Source organism: Eleutherodactylus coqui, chromosome 8 (assembly GCF_035609145.1).
Source record: "Eleutherodactylus coqui strain aEleCoq1 chromosome 8, aEleCoq1.hap1, whole genome shotgun sequence".
Classification (NCBI taxonomy): Eukaryota; Metazoa; Chordata; class Amphibia; order Anura; family Eleutherodactylidae; genus Eleutherodactylus; species Eleutherodactylus coqui.
The window spans coordinates 190,037,148-190,061,556 of NC_089844.1; the positions used below are offsets into that span (position 1 = coordinate 190,037,148).

Below are 24,409 nucleotides of genomic sequence, written 5' to 3' on the forward strand. Positions count from 1 at the left end.
TCTTATACGCCGGAATATACGGTACCCCCAAAATCCTTTTTTATTGCTTTTGGAATCTGTTGCAAGCCTCAATTCATTATTAGCTTTAGCTTTTCTGACACTTGCCCTACAGTTTCTGCAGACAGCATTATATTATTCTTTAGATATTTCCCCCTCTTTTAGAGATGAGCGAACGTACTCGGATAAGCACTACTCGTCCGAGTAATGTGCCTTATCGGAGTACCGCTGTACTCGTGCTGAAAGATTCGGGGCGCTCCGCTGCTGACAGGTGAGTCGCAGCGGGGAGCGGGGCAGAGCGGGCGGGAGAGAAGGAGAGAAAGATCTCCCCTCCGTTCCTCCCCGCTCTCCCCTGCAGCTCCCCGCTCCGCAGCGCGTCCCGAATCTTTCAGCACGAGTACAGCGGTACTCGGATAAAGCACATTACTCGGACGAGTAGTGCTTATCCGAGTACGTTAGCTCATCTCTACCCTCTTTCCATTTGATAAACATATTTTTCTTCTTTTTTAACATGTGGGCAGGTTCTGTGTTCATCCATCCTGGTCTCTTTAATTGCTTCCCATTCTTCCTTCGTTTAGGCATTGTTAACGATTATGCTTTGAGAATCTCATTTCGCAATATTTCCCAACCTTCTTGGACATTTCTGTCCTTAAGAACATCCAGCCAGTATCCATCATGTCCCTTCTCCCTTCTCTCCTCCTGTAACATATATATAAAGGTATCCATCATGTACCGCTCTCCTTTCTCTCTTCCTGTAACATCTATAAACGTTTCTATCATGTCCTTCTCTAACCTTCTTCATTCCTGTAGCATCTATAAAACATTTTTCATCGTATCTTCCTCTCTTCTCTCCTCAGTAACATATTTTGAGGTTTCAATCATGTCCCCCTCTCGCTTCCCTTCTCATATAACATATATAAAGGTTTCCCTTCTCTCCTTCTCTAACATTTATAAAGATTTCCATTATGTCCCTCCTCTCTATTCCTATAACATATATAAAGGTTTCTATTATGTCCCCCTCTCCCTTCTTTCCTGCTGTAACATACATAATGGTTTCCTTCATTTACCACACTGCCTTCTCTCCTCCTTTAACATGTGTAAAGGTCTCCATTATGTCTCCTCTCCCTTATTTCCTCCTGTAACATATATAAAGGATTTCATCATGTCCCGCTCTACCTTCTCTCCTCCTGTAACATATATAAAAGTTTCCAGCATGTCTTTCTCTCCCTTCTCTCCTCTTGTAACATCTATAAAAGTTTCCATCATGCTCATCTCTCCCTTCTCTCCTGCTGTAACATATGTAAGGGATTCCATCATATTCCCCTCTCTCTTCTTTCCTGCAGTGACATAAAGGTTTCTATCATATCCATCTTCTCCCTTCTCTCCTCTTGTAACTTTTATGAAGGTTTCCATCTTCTCCCTTCTCTCCTCTTGTAACATATATAAAGATTTCCATCATCTCCCTCCTCTCCTTTCTCTCCTCTTGTAACTTTTATGAAGGTTTCCATCATCTCCCTCCTCTCCTTTCTCTCCACCTGTAACATATATAAAGGTTTCCATCATGTACTCCTCTCTTTTCTGTCCTCCTGTAACATATATAATGGTTTCTATCATGTCCGTCTTCTCCTTTCTTTCTTCCTCCAACATATATAAGGGATTCCATCATGTCCCTTCTCTCCCATCTCTCCTGAAAAATATATAATGGTTTCAATCATGTTCCCCTCCTCCTTCTCCCCTCCTGTAACATATATAAAGGTTTTTATCATGTCCTCCATCTCACATTTTTTTTCATGTCACTTACCGTATATAAAGGCTTTCATCATGACCCTCCTCTCCATTCTCTGCTGCTGTAACATATATAAAGGTTCCCATCATGTCCTCCTCTCCCTTCTCTCTTTCTGTAGCATATATAAAGGTTTGCGTTATGTCTCACCTCTCTCTTTTGTCTTTCTGTAATATATATAAAGCTTTCCATCATGTCCTCCCTCTCGTTTTTTTCTCATGTAACATATATAAAGGTTTCCATCATGTCCCCCTCTCCTTTCTCTCTTCCTGTAAGATATATAAAGGCTTTCATCATGTCCCCGTCTCTCTTTTCTCCTCCTGTAATATATATAAAGGTTTCCATCATGTCCCTTTTCTTCCTTCTCTCCTTCTGTAATATATATATAAAGGTTTTCATCGTGTCCTCTTCTCGCTTCTCTTCTCTTGTAATATATATAAAGGTCTTTATCATGTCCTCCTCTCCCATCTCTCCTCCTGTGACTTGTGTAAAGGTTTCCATCATGTCCCCCTCTCCCTGTGGTCTGGATAAGTAAGTGCTCTTCTCACGGTGGTGGCCTTTTGGAGGAATTTTTCTGCATATTTTTCTATGTTGCCATCCAGTGCTTGTGTCTGGTTAGAGTATTGCTAGCATGTCATAAGACTGTATAGAACTTGGAGTTACCAACACATCATAGATAGCTACGGGTGTCTGTATAGTGCAAACTCTCTGCTTTTTGCTTTATGACTTCTAGGAAGTGTAGTGTGAGTCAGTGCTCCAGAGGCAAGTTTGCCCCTTTCTTACCATCAGTCCTGCCCTGTTCTCAACCATAATGAAGCCTTCTCTGTGAGTTCAGTTAGTCTTGGGTTAACCAGCGTCATGTGCATTTATATAAATACTAGCTGATATACCCGGCTTCACCCAAGTTAATTTGGTGCTGGTGTTTATCTGGTGTTCACACGGAAAATCTTATGAAGTCGTGGTTACTTTAGAGATACCGGAAAATCATATGTTCACCATTTTGCATAGTTCTCTGCGTTACCCAGGAAACACCACGGGGAGGTAACCATGTGACATTTCCTTTATATAAAATGACATCAGGAAGTGAGAGAATTAAATTCCATACGTAAAATTTGGACGCTAATTCTTTTGCACTTAGAATTGAATAATCGAGTTGGGACCCATTAACATTTCCTATTTATGACATAATCAATGCCGTGCCAAATTTCAAGCTTCTATGACATGGGGAAGTGAGAGAATTAGATTTCGTACGTAAAATGTGGACGCTAATTCTTTTGCGCATAGAATTGAATAATCGAGTCGGGACCTATTAACTTCTCCTATTTATGACATAATCAATCCTCGTGCCAAATTTCACATTTCTATGACACCGGAAAGTGAGAAAATTACATTCCGTACGTAAAATTTGGAAGCTAATTCTTTTGCGCATAGAATTGAATAATAGAGTTGGGACCTATTAGCTTTTCCTATTTATGACATAATCAATGCTCGTGCGGAATTTCACGTTTCTATGACACAGAAAGTGAAAAAAATACATTCCGTACGTAAAATTTGGACGCTAATTCTTTTGCGCATAGAATTGAATAATCGAGTTGGGACCTATTAACTTTTCCTATTTATGACATACTCAATGCCCGTGCCAAATTTTAAGTTTCTATGACATTGGGAAGTGAGAGATTTAGATTCCGTACGTAAAATTTCGACGCTAATTCTTTTGCGTTAGAATTGAATAATCGAGTTGGGGCCCAATTACTTTTCCTATTTTGGAGATAATCTATGCTTGTGCCAAAATTCATGTTTCTACCACATTGGGAAGTTGGAGAACTTTTGGCGAGTCAGTGAGTGAGTGAGTCAGTCAGTGAGTCAGTCAGTGAAGTCAGTGAGGGCTTTCAGCTTTATATATATAGAAATGGCCTCTCGGGCTGAGTTTATGTTTTGAGCTTTGTACTGAGACACATCACACAACATTATTTTCATCTGATTTGTAGGTAGTATTTACCCAAGTTTAGCTTGTTTTCAGGTGCTCAGGCAGACTGATACTCAAATGGCTTGAATAGCAACAACAAAGGAAAAAAGCCTGTGATCGAAGAAAGAAGTGTCTTTGAAACGCGTCTGTATATAGGCATGGTGTTACACAGTACCTACCATTTATGATTGTATGAAGTTTTTGTAATACCCAGTTTCCCTGAAAATAAGACATACCCGGAAAATAAGACAGCATGATTTTCCAGAATTTTTGAGGATGCAAAATGATTTTTCAGGCTTTTTTAGGATGCTTGAAATATAATCCCTACTCCAAAATTAAGCCCTGCTAACAGTTAATTAAAAAAGTCAATTTAAATAGTGTCCAGGCAGCTATACATGTACAAAAGTTAAACCCTTCTGAACAAAAATTAATATAAGACACTGTCTTATTTTCGGGGAAACACGGTAAAAGAAGTGTTTTTAAGGATCTGGTTTTTCTCATTTGTTGTATCTATATACTGCTGTTGCTTGTAATACTGTATTTATATTCTGAGCTTGGTTCTTCTGATATTGTATTTATTTACTAGTCTTAGTTCTGGTGCCATATTTATTCACCGTGCTGTTTTGGTGTGGGTATTGTTGTTTTCTTCACAAGTGGAATACAGCAGACTGCCTATTAGTGCAATATATATGGTTGTTTTCTTATGAGGGGGCTCACAAAAAGAAATCTGCAGTGTGCCATTATCTAAAAGCACGTCCTTTCTGTGTTCTTCTCATCATGGTCATTGTCTCTTATGTGTCCGTTTCCTGTTTTTCTCACCTTTCTTAGATGAGATCATGTCCCAGTTTCCACCCAGAGAGAAAAACGTTACAGAAATACCAGATGAACGGAGGTGAGAAATAACCAGCGGTGGCGTAGGGGAAACTATCAGTTATCGCTTCCCAGGAAGTTCTAGATACCTTACGCTCTAGATACCTTACCACTAAAGTGACAGGGGCATTTATTCTCTATGCCCAGATCGAGATTAGGGCAATATCTACTTGCTTCCAATGAATGACTGGCTATCTGCTTCTTTTCTTGTTTGCTTATATATATCTTGGGCAACAATATTTAGCTCCTGATGAACTACTGATAATCACAGTAGGGAAACGCGTCGAGCCGAAAAATTGAGCCAAAAAATTGAGTTGAGACAATCTCGCTAAAAATCTCGCTACTCCATCTTCTTACATCTGATGCCAGTTTGTCTTCCACAATTGACGCCTATTGAGGACCGGATATTTAGGTTCTTGTGTACATTTACACCTAAGGACCGGATATTTAGGTCCCTGCGTTTATTTACATCTAATATTCTGGGCTATCATATGTCATTATAGACCCAGTCATAATATCGTCCTCACTGGATCACAACGAGGGTCAGGTCATTTATCCATTGAGTCTTCAATTTCTGACCTACCCCGTTGTATATTATATCTGTCCCTGAGTCTTTATGTTTTTGTTTGTCTGCGAGCCCATGTCTTGATCTTATGGAGTCTTGAATAAAAGTTATATTTTAGTTTGTCTATTTCTGTGAAGGGCTTCAAATTCTACTATATAGACATATTTCTGCCCCTGTGAATTTCGTGACTATCACTTTAGCCTTAAGATTCTTGTTTACGTTATGTGTTTCAGTAGCATTGTGTGATTATCCTGGTCAGATGTAGTGGTTGTCATCATATGTAATGCCATCTAGGGTTTACAGGTGGTGGGAGGGCGAGATGCACCAGATGATGTGTACAAACCCCATGGGAAATCCTTCAAAAATGCAGATAATAGCCACGTGCAGCCATGAGGGTAATGCACTCTCCTCAGGAGATGACAGGTGTGCCACAAGAAGTAATACGATGATTACATATTTCTAGGGCTTTGTCGGCATCATCGGCCACCCTGGAGCTGGATAGACTGATGGCGTCGCTTTCGGACTTTCACAAGCAAAACACAGTCAGAATTTTCTTTTTCTTCCATAATTATGTTTGATTAATATCAAAATAAGAGTTCAAAAATGTTGTATAATTGCATCTCGAACATTACAAACAAGACCTGCAACACCAGTGCTACACTAACAACAGTATATGTCGGACACCAGCCTGCCCTAATATTGGTATAGATCACTTCACCATCTGTGATCTGTTAAAGCTGCTGCAAAGGTAACGTGGGGTAGTTAACCTTGAGACTAATCAGGTCCCTGTTTTAATTTATTGAAGTGCCTTTTAAAATTAGAGCTGGATTATGATAGATTGGTATGGGCAACTGTGCCACATTTCACTTGAGGTGTCATAGGCATGGTTGTGACCCCTCTGCTTGTCCCGAGGACGGGCATGGTTGTGACCCCTCTGCTTGTCCCGAGGACGGGCATAGCTGTGACCCCTCCGCTTGTCCTGAGGACATGCATGGTTGTGACCCCTCTGCTTGTCCAGAGCACATGCATGGTTGTGACCCCTCTGCTTGTCATAAGAACATGCATGGTTGTGACCCCTCTGCTTGTCATAAGAACATGCATGGTTGTGACCCCTCTGTTTGTCCTGAGGACATACATGGTTGTGACCCCATTGCTTGTCCCGAGGACTTGCATGGTTGTGACCCCCTCTGCAGGTGAATGGTATAATCTCACCTTCTCGATTTCATGACATAACTTCACAGAACCCTGTTTGTCATGAAACTGTATTTATGGCATCATGAATTTATTTTCCACAGGAAGCAGTACCATCCTCAATGACCTGTTCTTCATTGTGTTTTGCTATTGCTTTAGATGTCTCTGACACAGCAGCAGGCTGAAGTCTTAAAACCTGTGAGCTCAGGTGTGGCTTCTGGAACTGGAGAAAGCTTGTGTTCACGTCCCAAAAGCCATGAGACTTCCACCAACACAGGAGATCCAGAGGCGAGGAGTTCTGTAGTGTTTAGTTCTGGAGTAACACAGGAAAATAAACTTCCAGAAGAGATGTTCCACTCCAAATTTACAGAAACTGATGGTAAAAGTGACCTAGACTCTATGATGGTGAAACTTCAGTCTGGTCTGAAGGAACAAGGAATACAAACACAACCCAAAGGCCTGTGTGAAAGCTGCCAGCGACCGATAGCAGGACAGGTAACACTACTAAACTACTGGAAATATTCAGAAGCTTGTCGATAAATTATCAATTTGAAAGTCTGGCTTAAAAACCCTAAAGCCATGTCCAGAAAGCCCTAAAGCCATGTTTAGATGTATCCGAATTGCAACAGATTTTTCTTGCAGATTACGTGTTCCAGTAGTCTACACAATACATACAGATGGGTTTTCAAAACCAGGCAAAAATGCACCTGCAGCAGCCTCATTATGCTGTGAGAAGCTGCAGTTTTTGACCACTCTTTGCAATGTTTATGATGAAATCTACTGCAAAATCTGCATGTTCTGCTGTGAAATATGTGGCAAATCAGTAGTGGAAAATATCGGTCACAAGTGGCCAGTGATTATCCCACTTTTGGGGCTTAAACAGACAAGCACATGTGCAAATACGCTCTCCACTACAGTGTTTACACATGAACAAATCAAAATTCTTTTTTTTTTTGCTATTTAAATTTCACTCTATTGCGCACGTTAAAAAAAGCCGATAGAGATAGGGCAAATCCTAACTTTTCTCGTGCGAGAATCATACTAATAAAAACATCTGCAAAACCTGACCAAATCATGTCTGTCCGTTTAAGCCATTACAATGCAGCCTAAGGCCTTAGTCACACGGGCGTTTTTTCACGCGATTTGCGGATCGCATGACGGATGCGCATCCTCAAATCGCGTGACCGGTGCGCGCAAGTCGCCCGCAAATCGCCCGAAAATCTGCTCCTAGCCGCGTTTCATTAGAAACGGGCCGGAGCTGTCCAGCGCATTGCATTCAATGGAGACGGCAATAGAGCCGGCTCCATTTAAAGCAATGCGCTGCGGGCGAGCCCGGGATGAATTGTCGGGAAGGGCTTAAATATATAAGCCCTTCCCTGCAAGTCATCCTAAAATGTGTAAAAATAAAATATATATATATACTCACCTTCTCCTGGCAGCCGGAGCCCCGTGCGGCCGTCCTGCAGTGGGTGTGAAGGGGGTGTGAGTCAGACCTGCCCCCTGATTGGCTCAGCGCTGAGCCAATCAGAGGCATGTCTCACTCACACCCATTCATGAATTCATGAATGGATGTGTGTCAGACCTGCCCCTGATTGGCTCAGCGCTGAGAGGCAGCAGTCACTCACCCATTCATGAATTCATGAATGGGTGTGTGAGTGAAACCTGCCTCTGATTGGTCAGGGCTGTGACCAATCAGAGGCAGATCATTCAGCAGGCGGGGATTTTAAAGCCCCGCCGGCTGATTAGTGCCGAGAAGCAGTTCAGGAGAACTGACAGCGGCCGCGGCTGGACTCCGGCTGCAGCGGAAAGGTGAGTATACAATTTTTTTTTATTTTAACACATTTTAGGATGAATTGCAGGGAAGGGCTTATATATTTAAGCCCTTCCCGACAATTCACCCCGCAGCCCATTGCTTTCAATGGAGCGGTTGTATTGCCGGCTCCATTGAATTCAATGGGCAAACATCATTCTTCTCTGCCACACCTGTTACAGCTGTGGCAGAGAAGAATGATTTGTCTTCTATATGTTCTCAATGGGGTCGGTACTGCTGCCGCGGGCCCCATTGAGCGCATATAGAGAAGAGAACAGGAATCGCAGATCGCAGATAGGTGCGATCTGCGATTTCTGTTCTATAATTTATCGGACGAGCGCATAAAAAGCGCTCATGTGTCCGATACCATTGCAAAGCAATAGTTTTATAAAATCGCCGGACGCATGCGCATACGCAAATCGCGGCTAAAAACGCCCGTCTGACTAAGGCCTAAGGGCTTAAACAGACTGTCATGATTTAGCCAGATTTTGCGGATGTGATTTTCAAAACCTGATGAATTGGTTTTGTTTTCACTAGTGTGCTTCTTGTGCAATAATACTAAGTGTGAGAAAAGATAGGACTTGCGCTATCTTCCATCTTTTTTTTTAACCGCTAAATTTTAACAGTGCGCGTATTTGTCAATGCGCCTGTCTGTTTAAACCCTTATGGTCCTATATACAGACCAGTCACATAAAGAACACTCCCCTCCTCCAAGCAGCAGTCGGCCTATTTTCCTTTATATGATCAGGAAGCGGCACGTGCCGGATGTAGTCTATAATGTCTCCTCTATAGCCCAGTAGAGCTAATTATGCAGGTTATTTCAGGAGAGAAGGGACCTCATGGCAGGTAGCTATGGGCCGCAAGTTGCCTACTGGAGCCTGTTCTTGTACTTTCAGCAGCAATGGTCCTAGACATAGCAAGATACCGGGCTGAGATGTTTAAGAGGTATGATCAGTCCTTCTCATTGCCTGGCTTGTCTAGTGGAGACTGATATTGTGCTGAGCTTCTTTTACTGAGCCATAAAAATGATGAACTGTACTGTTTAGTTTTACATACTTTAGGTGCCAAGTAGAGTCACAAGTAACAAGACTTTTGGGCATTTCCGTCACTCTTTACCTCCTTATGACAGTTCTTATAAGTCAGTCGACATCCTGCAGAGTCGATTACTGTGTGCACATTTTCAGCAGGTCATTCAGGGATCCTATCAGGATATTTGCTCTGTATATTAGTAAGTAGGTGATTTCTCTAGATTATCATAATCAGTCCTGTAGTTTTATGGCTGGTATCAACATGGAGCATTGTTGGTCAGATGCACTTTGGGTTTTCCATGACCTATCTGGGCATACTGTCCAGAAAATACATAGCATGTGGACCTTTATAGTATTGCTGATAGGAGAATGGATACTTTTTTTTAATGATACTGACAGCTTAGTACAGGTTATTGCCAGACTCTTTTGTATGTCAGGTCCAGAAAATTGGAAATTTCTGTTAGAGCCACTGTGATCCACAACACCAGCATGATGATGTCATCAATCCAGCTGGTGTACAAAGCAAGAGTTTAAAAAATGCACAGTGTTCTTTATTGGAACATTTGTGTGAAAATACTGAACAAAAAGAGATCTACCTGGTGTTGGACAGTACCCACGAAGGGTTCGCCAACACACCTAAGGGTCCTCTGACGTTTCAATTATATATACTAAGTGGATGGCTACCACCTTCATCCAAATGACATTCACAAGGAGAGCACCAGCGAACCCAAAGATCCTTACTTGTCTTGGTTTGCAACAGTCATACAATAAAAAAAACTGAAAAAAGAAGCGACGCTCAGGGGCTCGTTGATATACAGTATATCAGGATATATAGTACTAATACCAATATAACTGACTTAGCGGGCAGTGACCTCATCAAGTAGTGTCTTTCAGATTCTCTCATCAATAGGCAGATTTATTTGACCACAAGAAAAATATGTAATGTCTTTCGGAGCTGCTGAATTCCCTCCTTTCTCAACATAAACAGACATTGACAAATCACATATATAATGCATGTCACTTACACATGTGCAGGTCATGTCTGCTTCTGTGGTTTGGTATGACGTGTCTAGGCAACCAAAGATAGAGTACAGATTCCGACACAGAAATTCATGCAGCTCAAGGTTGACTCAGCAGCCTTCCATCCTTCCGAGGTCGATAAAATGAGCACCCAGCTTTGTGGGGGATAATAAATAAATTACTTGAAAGCGCTCAGGAATAAGTTGGCGCTATACAAAAAACAAGATTTATTTTTTAGTTTTATTTACATTGTTGGGGGTCCTGTGAGTGGTAGAAGGGGCTAGTCAGAGGATGAGTCTGAGATGTTGGGTTGAAGCATAAAGCAGGTTGTCCCACTGTGATTCCAGGTGTGACACCATCCGGACTCCATCTTAGAGACTTCTACTTGTAACGTCCCATGAGAAGTACACTATAGTAAAGAAGTTTTTCGTTCTCAGGTGGTGACGGCATTAGGACATACTTGGCACCCGGAACACTTTGTTTGTGCTCACTGCAAGTCACTTATTGGTACCACAAATTTCTTTGAGAAGGATGGACATCCATATTGTGAAAGGGATTATTTTGCACTACATGCTCCCCGCTGTGCATTGTGTGACCTACCCATCCTACAGGTGAGACCATGTCTGTTCATCTATGGTGACACTCCCAGACAAGCGGAGTCCCTGTATTAGTGCATTCGCTTCCTTCCCTTGCGCAGGACTTTGCCTCTTTACTATCTGTGTACCGACTCTCCCCATGTTCCTATGCTTGTGGATGACATGATGCTTCCATATTTGTGACCTTCTGCCCTCTTCCTGCTCTGTACATGTTCTCCTAAGTCACTGTGACAATTAGGCTCTTTGAGCAAATATAACCTTATCACTGAAAAGGCCTTAGAAATTAAAACAAATTTTATTGATATTGTAATTCGTTAAAAACCACTTCCTTGACGGGGGTGGTTGGACTAAACAGACACACAACTACAAACAAAACCACACATAACCAATCATCTACAGCGAGATGAAATAGGGATAGGCAATTATTGAAGAGAGGGGCAATAGTGTGTATACCACGAGATATTTAGAAAATTGCGATATCCAATTTGTAGCGACGATAGTTTAACGTTACAAGTAAGCACGATACATGTGTCGTATGGATACTGGGCTGGTACTTAGTGAGCGGTGGTATTGATCCGCTGATATAATTTCTCCAAGCGTTATGCTAATAGGAGCACTCTGACATTATGTTAATAAGCTACTGTGCTTATATTAATTTCCTCCTAATAATATTTTTTGCCCCCTACTAAAGCAATAATAATGGTCTATCCAGACCCTATTAGTTTATATATTGGTGGTCAGATGGTGACCTACGTTACTAGTAGGTAGAGTGGTCGTCAAACTCGTACCTACATCAGATTTCAACCTTGATTGAAATTCATATAACTCTGCAATTACAGCAGGCTTATAATAAAGAGTCACTGCTCTAATTATCATCTAAAAAGAGCAAGTTGTCACTCTGCCAATTGTATTGGTTAATTACTAACTGAGTCACGGAAGGGTCCATGACTAATAGTTAAGTCCCAATACAATTACTAGTAACGTTGTCAGGTCACCATCTGACCACCAATATATGAACTAATAGGATCTGGATAGACCATTATTATTGCTTTAGTAGGGGGCAAAAAATATTATTAGGAGGAAATTAATATAAGCACAGTAGCTTATTAACATAATGTCAGAGTGCTCCTATTAGCGTAACGCTTGGAGAAATTATATCAGCGGATCAATACCACCGCTCACTAAGTACCAGCCCAGTATCCATACGACACATGTATCGTGCTTACTTGTAACGTTAAACTATCGTCGCTACAAATTGGATATCGCAATTTTCTAAATATCTCGTGGTATACACACTATTGCCCCTCTCTTCAATAATTGCCTATCCCTATTTCATCTCACTGTAGATGATTGGTTATGTGTGGTTTTGTTTGTAGTTGTGTGTCTGTTTAGTCCAACCACCCCCGTCAAGGAAGTGTTTTTTTACGAATTACAATATCAATAAAATTTGTTTTAATTTCTAAGGCCTTTTCAGTGATAAAGTACATGTTCTCCTGGTGCTTTTAACCCCTTAATGCTCCATGAAATCATGGAGGTTCAGCATTTTAATTAGGGGACAATCCCACCCTATACAATGCAGGTGTCAGTGACAGAAATATTTTTTATTTTTCAGTAGTACAGCAAAAAAAAACCAGCAAAATTGGGTATCGCAGTAATCGTGCTTACCTATAGAATAAAGTTATGTCACTGTTTGTTGCAGTGTGTATACTATAGAAACGAGCCCCTACCTCTCCCTAAGATGGAGGAATTGTGTTTTTCTTCCATTTCACTCCACTTAGAATTTTTAAAAGGTTTTTTAGTACATCATATTAAATAGTATCACTAAAAAAATAGGACTTGCCTCACATAAAACAAGCCGTCAGACTGCTACATTGATGGATAAATACGAGTAATAATTTTTTTTAAAGTGGAGAGAAAAAACGAAAATGAAGAAAAACAGGGGGCGGTCCTTAAGGGGTTAATACTTGTTAGCATTTTTCTTAGGCTTGGTGTATCCAACTGAGTCTTAGCATCCTCTTCAAGGTTCTTTCACATGTTCGCTGCAATTTTCTCGGCTGTATCTCCTGTTTTAGTGCCCATATATACACCACAGCCCAGAATACCATCGGCCAGGGGGAGAGAGTTCAGCTCTGCTAAACTCCCTCCCCCTTTTCGCTCCTTGCCAACTACTGGCAAAGGGAGGGAGTGGGAGCTTAGCAAAGCTAGTGTACTTAACTATTTTCCCCTCTACATCCCCTGCCAGCTGCTGGCAAGGGGAGAAGGCAGGAGCTTAGCAGAGCTAGTCCCTCCCCCTCCCTCCCCAGGCTATGGGAGCTGCCCGCAAAGGGTGTAGGGGACTTTAGCAACGCAAGCCGCTGCTAAATTTCCTCTCCTTTTTCTTTCCTGACAGCTCTCATAGGCTCCTATAGGAGTCTATGGGAATGACCAGCGTATTCCAACAAAAGATAGGTCAAGGTGTTTTTACACCCGGCCGGAATGCGCAACGCATGCGCTATCTTTTCAGTCCTGACGATTTTACACACTGGAAAATCGGCCATCTGAACAAATACATTGGAATCCAAAGCTTCAGATGGTCCCAATTTTCGACCACCTTTTTATGGTGCCACAATAAAACCCTCGTGTGAATCCAGCCTCAGTCTGCTTTCCTTCTTGGCTTTATTCCTGACTCAGCTCCTCTCCTCAATGTTTGTTCCTTCTTGTTGCCCTCTTACTATTAATCCCCCCTGCCCCAGCTGAGATTCTCTTTATAACTCGCCCAACATCCTGGTTCCCCCATTTTTGGTCTTTCTGTTTGTTTTACAGAATTTAGTGACTGCTGTTGGCCGGACTTGGCATCCGGAGCATTTTTGCTGCAAAATATGCAGAAAACCAATTGGGGAAGAAGGTAAAAATCAAGTAGAATTATCTTCATGCTACAGACCTCACATAACGGCCAAATAACAGATTAGCAATCCAGCATGCATTTAACCCCTTGGCAAGATTTAACCCTTTCCAATCCAATTTGCATCCTGGTTTTCCTAGGGGGCTAACTCTTTTTCTGAGGTTATACAACAGCGCTATCTGCTGGCTAAAGCCAGTACTGCATGAGGTGACACATTGGATAGGCTCCAACAGCAGAGAGGCTGGCAATATACAGTAAGAGAACCCCGACGGACGTCTTCCTACATCGGAACTGTAGAGCCTTAAATCATAAAGTCTTCAGACGTCAGACAGTGGATTGGAAAGGGTTAAAATACATGCATGTCAGATGTGCTTGTGGTTTGTATGGAGCTGACTTAAGAACCAAGCTAACTCTATACAGGACAGGTGTCGGCTGTTTTTGAAGGCATGCTCTATAAGGGCTTTTTCAGATGGGCATATATCTGCCGGGTTTTCACGCCAGTCCGATATACGCTGCCCCTCTCTGAAAGGAGAGGAGGCAGGATGGGAGCTAGTGCACTGAGCTCCCACCCCCTCTCTGCCCTCTCTCTGCCCCTCGCCACTGTTTGCAATGGGAGGGCGGAACGGGGCAGAATTTAGCTCCACCGCAATCCCGGCCCTCCCATTGCTAACAGTGGCGTGGGACTAAGAGGGGGCAGGAGCTGAGTGCACTAGCTTCCGTCCAGCCTCCTCCCCTTGCAGAGGAGCAGCGTATATCGGCCGGCTTGAAAACCTGACCGATATACACCCGTCTGAATAAGCCCTAATTATGTATGTACAGCTGGTATAAGTTATACATCTCCTGTACAAAGTTATTATGGAGAATGCTGGCATAACCAGGGTATCTCCTGTATATAATTATATATGTGCAGCTGGTATAAATTATACATCTCCTCTATATAGTTTATGGAGCATACTGGTATAAACTGGGTATCTTGTGTATATGATTGCACACTTTACACACAATTAAACAAACGCATCAAAAACCTGCATGTTTTAATACTGTATGCGGTTTCTAAGTCCTAGGGCCCACGGCCGTGACAGGCTCCGCAAGCGGAATACCACAGCAGAGCTCGTCACGGCACCCCCCCAGAGACCCCATACTTACCTCCGGATCCGTCACCCTACGTCCCGCATGACGCTTCGGCGCGCATGCGCAATACAGCCCATGACGCGTCGGCAGCGTCATGTGACACACCGGCCATGTCATATGACACGCCCACAGCGTCACATGACGTGGCCGGAGGTAGACGGGGAAGCATTTTCACGCTATCTTCCGCTGTGCTACAGCGGAAGATAGCATGACAGACGGCTTCCATTGACTGCAATGGAAGCCGTCCGCGTGTACGCCCATGGCAAATAGAACATGCTGCGGGTGAGGATGTGTGATTTTACGGTGCGGTATTCCACCGTGGAATTCCCCACCGTGAGCATTGCGCTGTTAGGTTCAATAGAACCTAATAGCTGTGGGGCGATGCCGCGGATTTCCGCCGCGTAATAAGCAGTGGAAATCCGCCCGTGTGAAGCCACCCTTAAAAATGTATGTTGTTATTGAATATCGTAAGCAGTTTTTTGATTGTGCTTCAAAAATGCAGCAAAAAACATGCAGACAGCCTAAGGAGCTACAAACACATTTTCATGTAGCGCAGGAAATAAGTCATGTTTTGAAAGATTATGCCAAGGGGCTAAATCATGTTTGTAAATTTGTTTTACAGCTGTATGCAGTGCAGTTTAGGTATGGGTACAGGCACAGGTGGGGCGGGGACCCAAACTGGAATGTTTGCACCCTGGCGCCTGAGCATTTAGCTATGCCTCTGCCTACCCTTGTGAAGTAATCAGTGATATAACGTGTAATATTGCATCGCTCAAGAAAGGCGTTCAGTCCCCTCTTTTTTATCAAATTCGCCATCACCACATCCTCAGGCAGAGAACTCCGTAGTCTCACTGCTCTTACAGTAAAATAACCCCCTTCTATCTCGTGTAGAAACGTTCTTTCCTGTGTCCCAAACTGCAACCCAAAACCCATTTATTTATTGCAAAGTGTCAACACGTCAGGGGGCGGGGCTTATCACAATGTATGATTTTTACCTCCATCATTATAAAAAGGACAAGGCTGTTTCAAAATTGACGGGTTGAAGATTTTGACTGCTTTTGGATGCGGAAATGCTGTGGAATTTACTGTGAACATTTCTGCTGAAGACATTCTGCAGCATTTCCGCCTCGTGTAAACATATCCCAGTAGATATAGTGACCTCCCAGAGCAGCCCCAGCGTTAACAGTGACCCCCAGAGCGGCCCCAGCGGTAATAATGACCCCCCACAGCAGCCCCAGTGGTAAGCCCCCCCCAAAGCAGCCCCAGTGGTAAGTCCCCTCCACAGTGGTCCCAGCGGTAAAAATGACCCCCACAGGGGCTTCAGCGGTAATAGTGACCCCCCACAGTGGCTTCATCTGTAATAGTGACCCCCCCCCCAGAGCAGCTTCAGCGGTAATCCTAACCCCGCCAGAGTGGCTTCAGCAGTATTAGTGACCCCCCAGATGGCTTCAGCGGTAATAGTGACACCGCACAGTGGCCCCAGTGGTAATAGTGACATCCCATAGTGGATCCAGTGGTAATAGTGACATCCCACAATGGCCCCAGTAGTAATAGTAACATCCCACAACGACCCTAGTAATAATAGTGACATCCCACAGCGGCCCCCAGTAGTAATAGTGACATCCCACAGCGGCCCCAGTGGTAATACTGACATGCCTTAGCGGCCCCAGTAGTGATACTGACATGCCTTAGCGGCCCCAGTAGTAATACTGACATGCCTTAGCGGCCCCAATAGTAATAGTGACCCCCTGAGATCCAAATACTTCCCCCCTCCTCCTCGTGAAAGCGCCTCTGCTCAGCGATGCTGCTGGCGCTGATCCCAGATGCAGAATGTGATGTCAGTATGTGCTGCTGGACGCTTGCTCTCACGGAACCAAGTAGGAGACATCAGGGGAGGGGGAAGGAGCATCCCGGCTGCACACTAACGTCACAGTGTGTGCCGAGATCAGTGCCGCTAGCAGTGCTGCTGAGTGAATACCAGCAGGGGAGCCACGGCACCTACTGGTATTCACTAACATGGTGAGCGTCCGACGGTGGCGTGTGCCAGCAGGGAGGGCTCTGTTTGCCGTCTCTGGCACGCGTGCCATAGGTTCACCACCACTGCTCTAGATGTCTACATCTAGAGCAAAAGTCTACAAGGAGTGCCCCCTTGTTACAGTCACAGTCCTGGGTATAATAAATGATGGGAGAGATCTTTGTATTGACCCCTTCATATATGGTTGCCCCTCGGCCATCTTTCTAATAATCCCAATTTTGATACTCTCTCTAGTTATTGTAGTCCGCCCATTCCATTTATTGCTTTAATTGCTGCCTTTCTACCCGCTCAAGGTGTGATATGTCCTTCTTGAGTACCGGTGCCCAAAACTGTCCACAATATTCCATGTCTGGTCTGACCAGTGACTTATAATGAGGAAGAACAATATTCTTGTCATGCGCCCCTAGACCTCTTTTGATGCGCCTATGATCCTCTCTGCCTTGGCAGCAGCTGCCTGACACAGGTTGCTCTAAATCCTATTCCATGTCAGTGTTCTCAGTGGTTTCCCATTTAGTGTGTAATGGTGACATCTATTTCCTCTGCCCATGTGCAGAAGCTTACATTTCAGTGTTACACCTCATCTGCCACCTTTCTGCTGCCAACTTACCCAGATCCATTTGCACCAGTATACAGTCTCTCTTTTTTGCATATTTTTTTCCTCACAATAGCTGCTGTGTCCCTTGTAGTCTGGACAGGATGTCACTTGAGCTGAAATTCTCACATAGTGCCTTGTAAAGACCAATGTGCAAAATCAAGAAAACTTCAGAATAGCTTCAATGCCTCCATGAACTGCAGTGAATGCATCAGTCTTCGAATACTCATGTGACTGAGGATCACTGTACTTTCATTAACATTACCTTCCTTAGTGCCAGAGTATTTATATATGTTCCTTTACCGGAAATGACTCTGGTTTTATTGTTGATCCCAGTATGTGATGACAAATGTTACTACGGGTCACTGAATGGTCTGTGGTTCTCCGTTGTCTGACTCTCTGAGTTTTATTAAAGCCGTTTTAGGGTGACTACCCACTACAGTTTTTTTTCACTGCGAAATTTGCAGCGTTTTTTTTCTGCAGTGGTCTATAGGACTTGTAATGTTAAAATCGCGATTTAACGCAAAATCGCAATTTTGCGCAATTGCGATTTTAACATTACAAGTCTCATGGACCCCTGTAGAAAAAAAAATGCTGCGTATTTCGCAGTGAAAAAAAACTGTAGTGGGTAGTCACCCTTAGGGTGGACACCCACTGGCGATATTTTCTTTCTTGCGCTGCGATAGGACTGGAAAACTCTCGCCTCGCAACGCAAGAAAGACACTGAAATAGAACCGGCATATCGCCAGTGTTTTCAATGGGGCCAGCGGCAGCAGCGCTAGCCCCATTGAAAACATAGGGAGAATACCACGGACTTCTGCCACAGCTGTGACAGCTGTGGCAGGAGTTTCCTTCTGCAGGGATGAAAGAATCCTCTGCCACAGCTGTCACAGCTGGACGAGAACATTATCCTTCCATTATACAAGGCACTAGTCAGGCCCCATATGGAATACTGCGCACAGTTCTGGTCAGCAGTGCTCAGGAAAGATTTTACAGTACTGGAGGGGGTTCAAAGAAGAGCTACTAAACTAATATGTGGAATGACGGGACTGGAATATCCACAGAGGCTATCCAAATTGGGATTATTTACTCTAGAAAAAAAGACGGCTAAGGGGAGATCAAATAACTATGTATAAATACATGCGGGGACAATACAAGGATCTCTCCCATGATCTGTTTATACCCAGGACTGCGACAGTAACAAGAGGGCATCCGCTACGTCTAGAGGAAAGCAGGTTTCATCACCAACACAGAAAAGGGTTCTTTACGGTAAGAGCAGTTAGACTGTGGAACTCTCTGCCTGAGAAAGTGGTGATGGCAAAATCCATAGAAGAGTTTAAAAGGGGACTTGATGTCTTTCTGGAGAGAAAAGATATTATAGGTTATAAATCTTAGGTTAATTATTAATCCGGGTATACAGGCAGGTAGGAACTATTAGGGGTTGATCCAGGGAACTGTCTGATTGCCATTAGGGAGTCGGGAAGGAATTTTTCCCCAAAAGTGCTAATTGGCTTCTGCTCTTGGGGTTTTTTGCCTTCCTCTGGATCAACACAGGAGGATAGACAGGCTGGACTAGATGAACATTGTCTTCATTCGGCCTAACAAACTATGTATGTATGTTACAGCTGTGGCAGAAGTGCAGAATGATATCCCATTGCTTTCAATGGGATCGGCACTGCTGCCGATCCCCTTGAAAGCAGTGCTTTCTTGCACTATCGTAGCTATTAATGAATGAATAGCTAAGCGCAATCTGTAATTGGCTAAGCGCTCAGCCAATAGCTAAGCACTAGCTGCTATTGGCTGAGCCCTCAGCCAATCAGCACAGCCCTTTCAGGAGGTGGGAATTTTTAAATGCCCGCCTGCTGAAAGTGATGGACAGCAGTGCCGGGGAGCCAGCTGGAGGATGCGTCTGAGCGGCGGAGAGGTGACTAAATTTAAAAAAAAAATTTTAACACTTATTGATGATTTTTAGGAAAGGGCTTATATTTCAAGCCCTTCCCCGATAATCATACTGCGGGGCTTGCAAGAAAGCACTGCTTTCAAGTGGATCGGCAGCAGGCTGGACTAGATGGACATTGTCTTCATTCGGCCTAACGAACTATGTATGTATGTTACAGCTGTGGCAGAAGTGCAGAATGATATCCCATTGCTTTCAATGGGATTGGCACTGCTGCGGATCCCATTGAAAGCAATGGGATATCATTCTGCACTTCTGCCACAGCTGTGACAGCTATGGCAGAGAATTCCTTAATCCCCACGGTCCCCGTGGGGATGAAGGAAACTCCTGCCACAGCTGTCACAGCTGTGGCAGAAGTCCGCGGCATTGTCGATATCTTTTCAATGGGGCTAGCGCTGCTGCCACTGGCCCCACTGAAAAGACTGGTGATATGCCGGTGTGATGCCGCTTTTTTTCTCGCACTGCGAGACTTTTCATTTACTCTCGCAGCGCAGTGGAGAAAAAAACGCCAGTGGGTGTCTGCCCTAAGGGCGCCTACCCACTGGCGATTTTTTTTTCCTGCGATGTTTTGCGTTTTTTCTCAAGAGCAATTAGTATAGAATGTGTTCTTGTCCATCTGGGGTTTTTTTTCCGTTTCGTGGGTTTTTTTCACATAGGAACTGTCAGTTGCATATGTGTCCTTATTTTTCTCTTAATGCACCAATGATTGTCAATGGAGGGCTGCAAAAAACGCGCAAAAAACGTGCAAAAACGTTTTTCACGCGAGAAAATCGGCAACTCAAGTGGGTAGGCGCCCTTACACTGCAAAATAAATCGGGAGGATGCAGCCAGCAGTGAACTAGTGATTGGATATCGCTCGCTTGGTCTGCAGTTATGCGGAACAATAATTGGGTAGTCTGGATTGTTCCTTGGATCATCACCGAACCTCTAATCAACCTCTATCACTTGTTTCTATTCAGCGATGCCTTTCTCTACCCAATGAAGAGCAGCAGGGGAACAGTGATGTATAGGTCTGCATAAAAGATCCAATCGCCAATAATCCGATTGTTTCGTCACTACACACATTTACCCCTAAGGCCTCATGTCCACTAGCAAAATTGAATTGCGGATTTCGCATTCAATTTTGCCCATAGGGAATCATTGGCCATCTGCCGTCAATTAAATTAAATTTTGCACCCGAGGATGGCATTTTAATAGATTTGCGTTTTTTCCGCGCAGGAGAAAAAACGCAGCATGCTCCATTTTACTGCGGATTCCGCGCGGATCGGCCACATTGCTATCACATTGCTAGCAATTGGTGCGGATATCCACATGAAAAAAACCAAACATTTAAAGCAAATCCACATGGAATCTGCTGCGGAAATCCGCAGCAGATTTTGCGCGGATTGTATTTTTCTAGTGGACATGAGGCCTTAGAGTTATTGTGCAGATCGATCAATCTAAAGGCCCTTTTGCACACAGCGATTATCGCTTAAAAGTATGGCGATAATCGCTGTGACTTTTGAGCGATAATCGCTGTGTGCAAGAGGGCCTTTAGATTGATCGATCTGCACAATAACTCTTAGGGGTAAACGTGTGTAGTCTTTTAGCGATAATCGTTGTGTGTATTTACTGTGACCCATCGTGCACTTACTGTGCACTTTTTGTCCATTGCTGAGTTCAAGTCAGCATGAAATCCTTGTCCCTGATAAGAGTTTTCTGCAGGCAGCACTGATAACAGCTGTTAACAGCCGCTGTCCCGCAGGAGAACAATAGCAATGTATTTAGAGAACAAACCACCTAAGGGCTGATTACCCCATTAGTACCTATGCAATGTGATTTGTCAGAAAACTGCCAGTTTTTCTAACGAATTTTGAGCGATCATCTGTGTGTGTAAATGCACCTTAACAGTCACCTGCACAACGATTGTACTTGTATACTTCAAGGGAAGCCATCAGTGTGCTGTTTGTATAGCGTCTGCTTTTATCGCAGGGTTCCATGAGAAGGATGACCACCCCTACTGTGCATATGATTATTACCGTCTCTTTGGAACAGTTTGTGCCGGCTGTTCTGAACCTGTAAAGGAAAGCTACATATCAGCCTTAAATGGATTATGGCATCCTCAGTGCTTTGTGTGTCATGTAAGTACATCATATAAGTGCTGATAACATTACTCTGTGTTATTCAGGACTCACCCGGCCATATGCAATTGGTGCCAGAGAAACTTGAGCGCATCTTGCATTGGATACTATACGGTCACATCCATGTGCCTACCAATCTCGACAGACCCTGCACGTTGCATGTACTATTCTTGTCTGTGTACTTGACCTATGGCCTGTGTGGGAAAAAAACCTCTTCTCATCCATATGAGAAGAGGATTTTTTCACACACAGGCCATCGATTGATGTGAAAAGTGGTGCACATGAATAGCCTTCATGGACACTGATGTGCATGCAATACATGGACAGCACATGACCTGAAAATATAGCCATGTGAATAGGACCCAAGTATCAACAAGAACCCTCATTTAGTATCATGTTAAGTGATTAGAGAAAAATTGAAATGCTTTTAGGACTCATTTAGACTACTGTGCAGTTTTCATACTGTGGCTGCAACGTCTGACTCCATGGCTGTCCTAATGACTAGAACAAACCTTTTCATAGGGATCTATGATGCTGTTTGTTTGAGTCGTTGGACCTCCAATTGAGCTGGAAACTTGCATCCCTCTTAATGCCTACAAACTAGAGATGAGCGAGCGTACTCGCTAAGGCAAATTACTCGAGCGAGTATTGCCTTATGCGAGTACCTGCCGACTCGTCTTAAAAGATGCGGGTGCCGGCGGGGGAGAGCGGTGAGTTGCGGGAGTGAGCGGGGGGAAGCGGGGGGAAGAGAGTGAGAGAGAGATCTCCGCCCCCCCTTCCTCCCTGCCCCCCGCCAGCACCTGAATCTTTTGAGACGAGCGGGCAGGTACTCGCAAAAGGCAATACTTGCTCGAGTACGCTCGCTCATCTCTACTACAGACCCATTTACATGGAAAGACACTCTTACAAACGATTGAAAGATTGACAGTTTTAGCGATCATTTTGCATAAAGTGTTAATGGACACCAATATCAACTTCATTTGCGTGTAAAAGGGCCTCTGGTAGCTGTTTGCAGAGCACAGCAGGTGGTCTGAGCTCTGCAATCAGCTCCATTGTTCTTGAACGGGCTGTCGGCAGAATACAATGTAATCTCCGACTCCCTGTTCTTCTTCTTTTTCTTCTGAATGATGGGTTTTAAGCTCACCTTAAAAGCATCGTTTAGCTGAAGAGTGAATGTTGGCAGCGTTTATCGCTCATATGCCATCATTTGAATGAATTTTGAGCGATAATCATTGCCTGCAAATTGGCCTTAAGAGTTGAGCTGAAAAAATACAAAATTTGCTTCAGTGACGTCTTATCAAATCTAGACGCTCATCTCTATTTGTGCTAATATTGAGATGTAGAGCAAAAAATAGCATAAAAATCTCAGTAAAAACTTTATAGAAACCAAAAGTCCCCCCGTGGCTCGTGGGCTCCAGGAACATTAAAGGACACAATGGTCCATAGAATATAATTAGATTTTATTAATATTCAGTTGCTACGCGTTTCGGCGGTTTAAACCGCCCTCTTCAAGCATAAAATAAACATCTCATAAACATACAGTTATACAAATAATCTAGTCTCTGGCTGGGTGGATGGTAGCCATAGCATTGGCTTGACTATGAATAGCGAAGATGGGAACATTCCTTTAATCTGACAAAGACAAGAATCTTCCAAGAGCAGGACTGATTGTGTAGAATAAGTGGGGACTTGAGCTGATTGAGAGCTGACAAAGTGACTAAACACGGGTGGCCCTTAGAGGCTTTATGAAGTCAATCCAGATAAAAGTTACAGATGTGTCCAATTTTTCTAGCAAACAGGAAAAATATTGAATTTCTAATTATCTTGAGGGAATCTAGTTCTTGTTTTTAGGCCTCTTGGAGATAACCAGTCCGTGTCCTTATGTTAGTTCCCTCATGTCCTTTGTTGCAGGTCTGTCGCACCCCGTTCCTGAATGGAAGTTTCTTTGAGAATGACGGCCTTCCGCTCTGTGAGACTCATTATCACTCTTGTCGTGGCTCCTTATGCGCTGGGTGTGATCAGCCTATAACTGGTCGATGTGTGACGGCAATGGGACGCAAGTTTCATCCGCAGCATTTGAGTTGCACTTTTTGCTTGCGGCAACTTAATAAAGGCACCTTCCGAGAGCAAGAAGGCAAACCGTATTGTCAGGCTTGTTTTGCTCGCTTATATGGATAAATATTCAGTCATACAGATGATAGTAAGAGAATTGGTGTAACAATTTACAGTGGAGCATATGTAATTTACACGTATTTATGTACACATGAGGCAGTATTTGTGTACTATAATAGACATTGCACTTATTGTATTGAAATAGTTATTCCTAATAGCTCTACTTATCACACTTCTTCCATATCTGCTTTTACCAGTTTAAAAAAATTCATGAAATGACTAAAGAGAATTGTTCTGCTGAAGAACTTCTAGTAATACGCACTTATTTTCTTGTATTGCCCCACAAAAATTGAATAAATTGCCTTAACCTGTGATTGCGTGAATCTTGTGAATTCTTAAAATTTTTAACATCGATACAATAAGAGAACCACACTCATAACATGAATACAATGCCAGAACTAAGCTCATAATATAAATACAATGCCAGAACCAAGCTCATAACATAAATACAATGCCAGTACCAAGCTCATAAAATAAGTACAATGCCAGAATCAAGCTCGTAATGTAAATGAAATTATGCAGACACTATTAGCGCCCAACAAAGCCCTCTGACTATAATGGGGTCTGCTGTGTTTCCATCATTTGTCTGGTATTTTACCTAAAAAAATAGTGGTACATGCTGCTCAATTTTTCCTCTAATATTCCACACACCAATAAAGCGCAGTGGGTTTCCACTACGTGGTGTGCTATTTTTT

At 43.3% G+C, this 24,409-nt stretch overlaps 1 protein-coding gene across 4 annotated transcripts in view; it reads left to right on the plus strand.

Moving 5' to 3' along the window:
- Window positions 1-24,028, plus strand: part of TGFB1I1 (transforming growth factor beta 1 induced transcript 1) — a 78,455-nt gene extending 54,427 nt beyond the window's left edge. For all 4 annotated transcript variants that reach the window (XM_066577143.1, XM_066577140.1, XM_066577142.1 and 1 more), the window contains exons 6-12: window positions 4,575-4,638; window positions 5,645-5,723; window positions 6,532-6,867; window positions 10,668-10,841; window positions 13,629-13,710; window positions 21,394-21,542; window positions 23,454-24,028. In XM_066577143.1, coding sequence (XP_066433240.1) covers window positions 4,575-4,638; window positions 5,645-5,723; window positions 6,532-6,867; window positions 10,668-10,841; window positions 13,629-13,710; window positions 21,394-21,542; window positions 23,454-23,720 — 1,151 coding nt within the window. In that variant the 3' untranslated portion in view covers window positions 23,721-24,028. The remainder of the gene's footprint in view (window positions 1-4,574; window positions 4,639-5,644; window positions 5,724-6,531; window positions 6,868-10,667; window positions 10,842-13,628; window positions 13,711-21,393; window positions 21,543-23,453) is intronic.
- The last annotated feature ends 381 nt before the right edge of the window (window positions 24,029-24,409 follow it).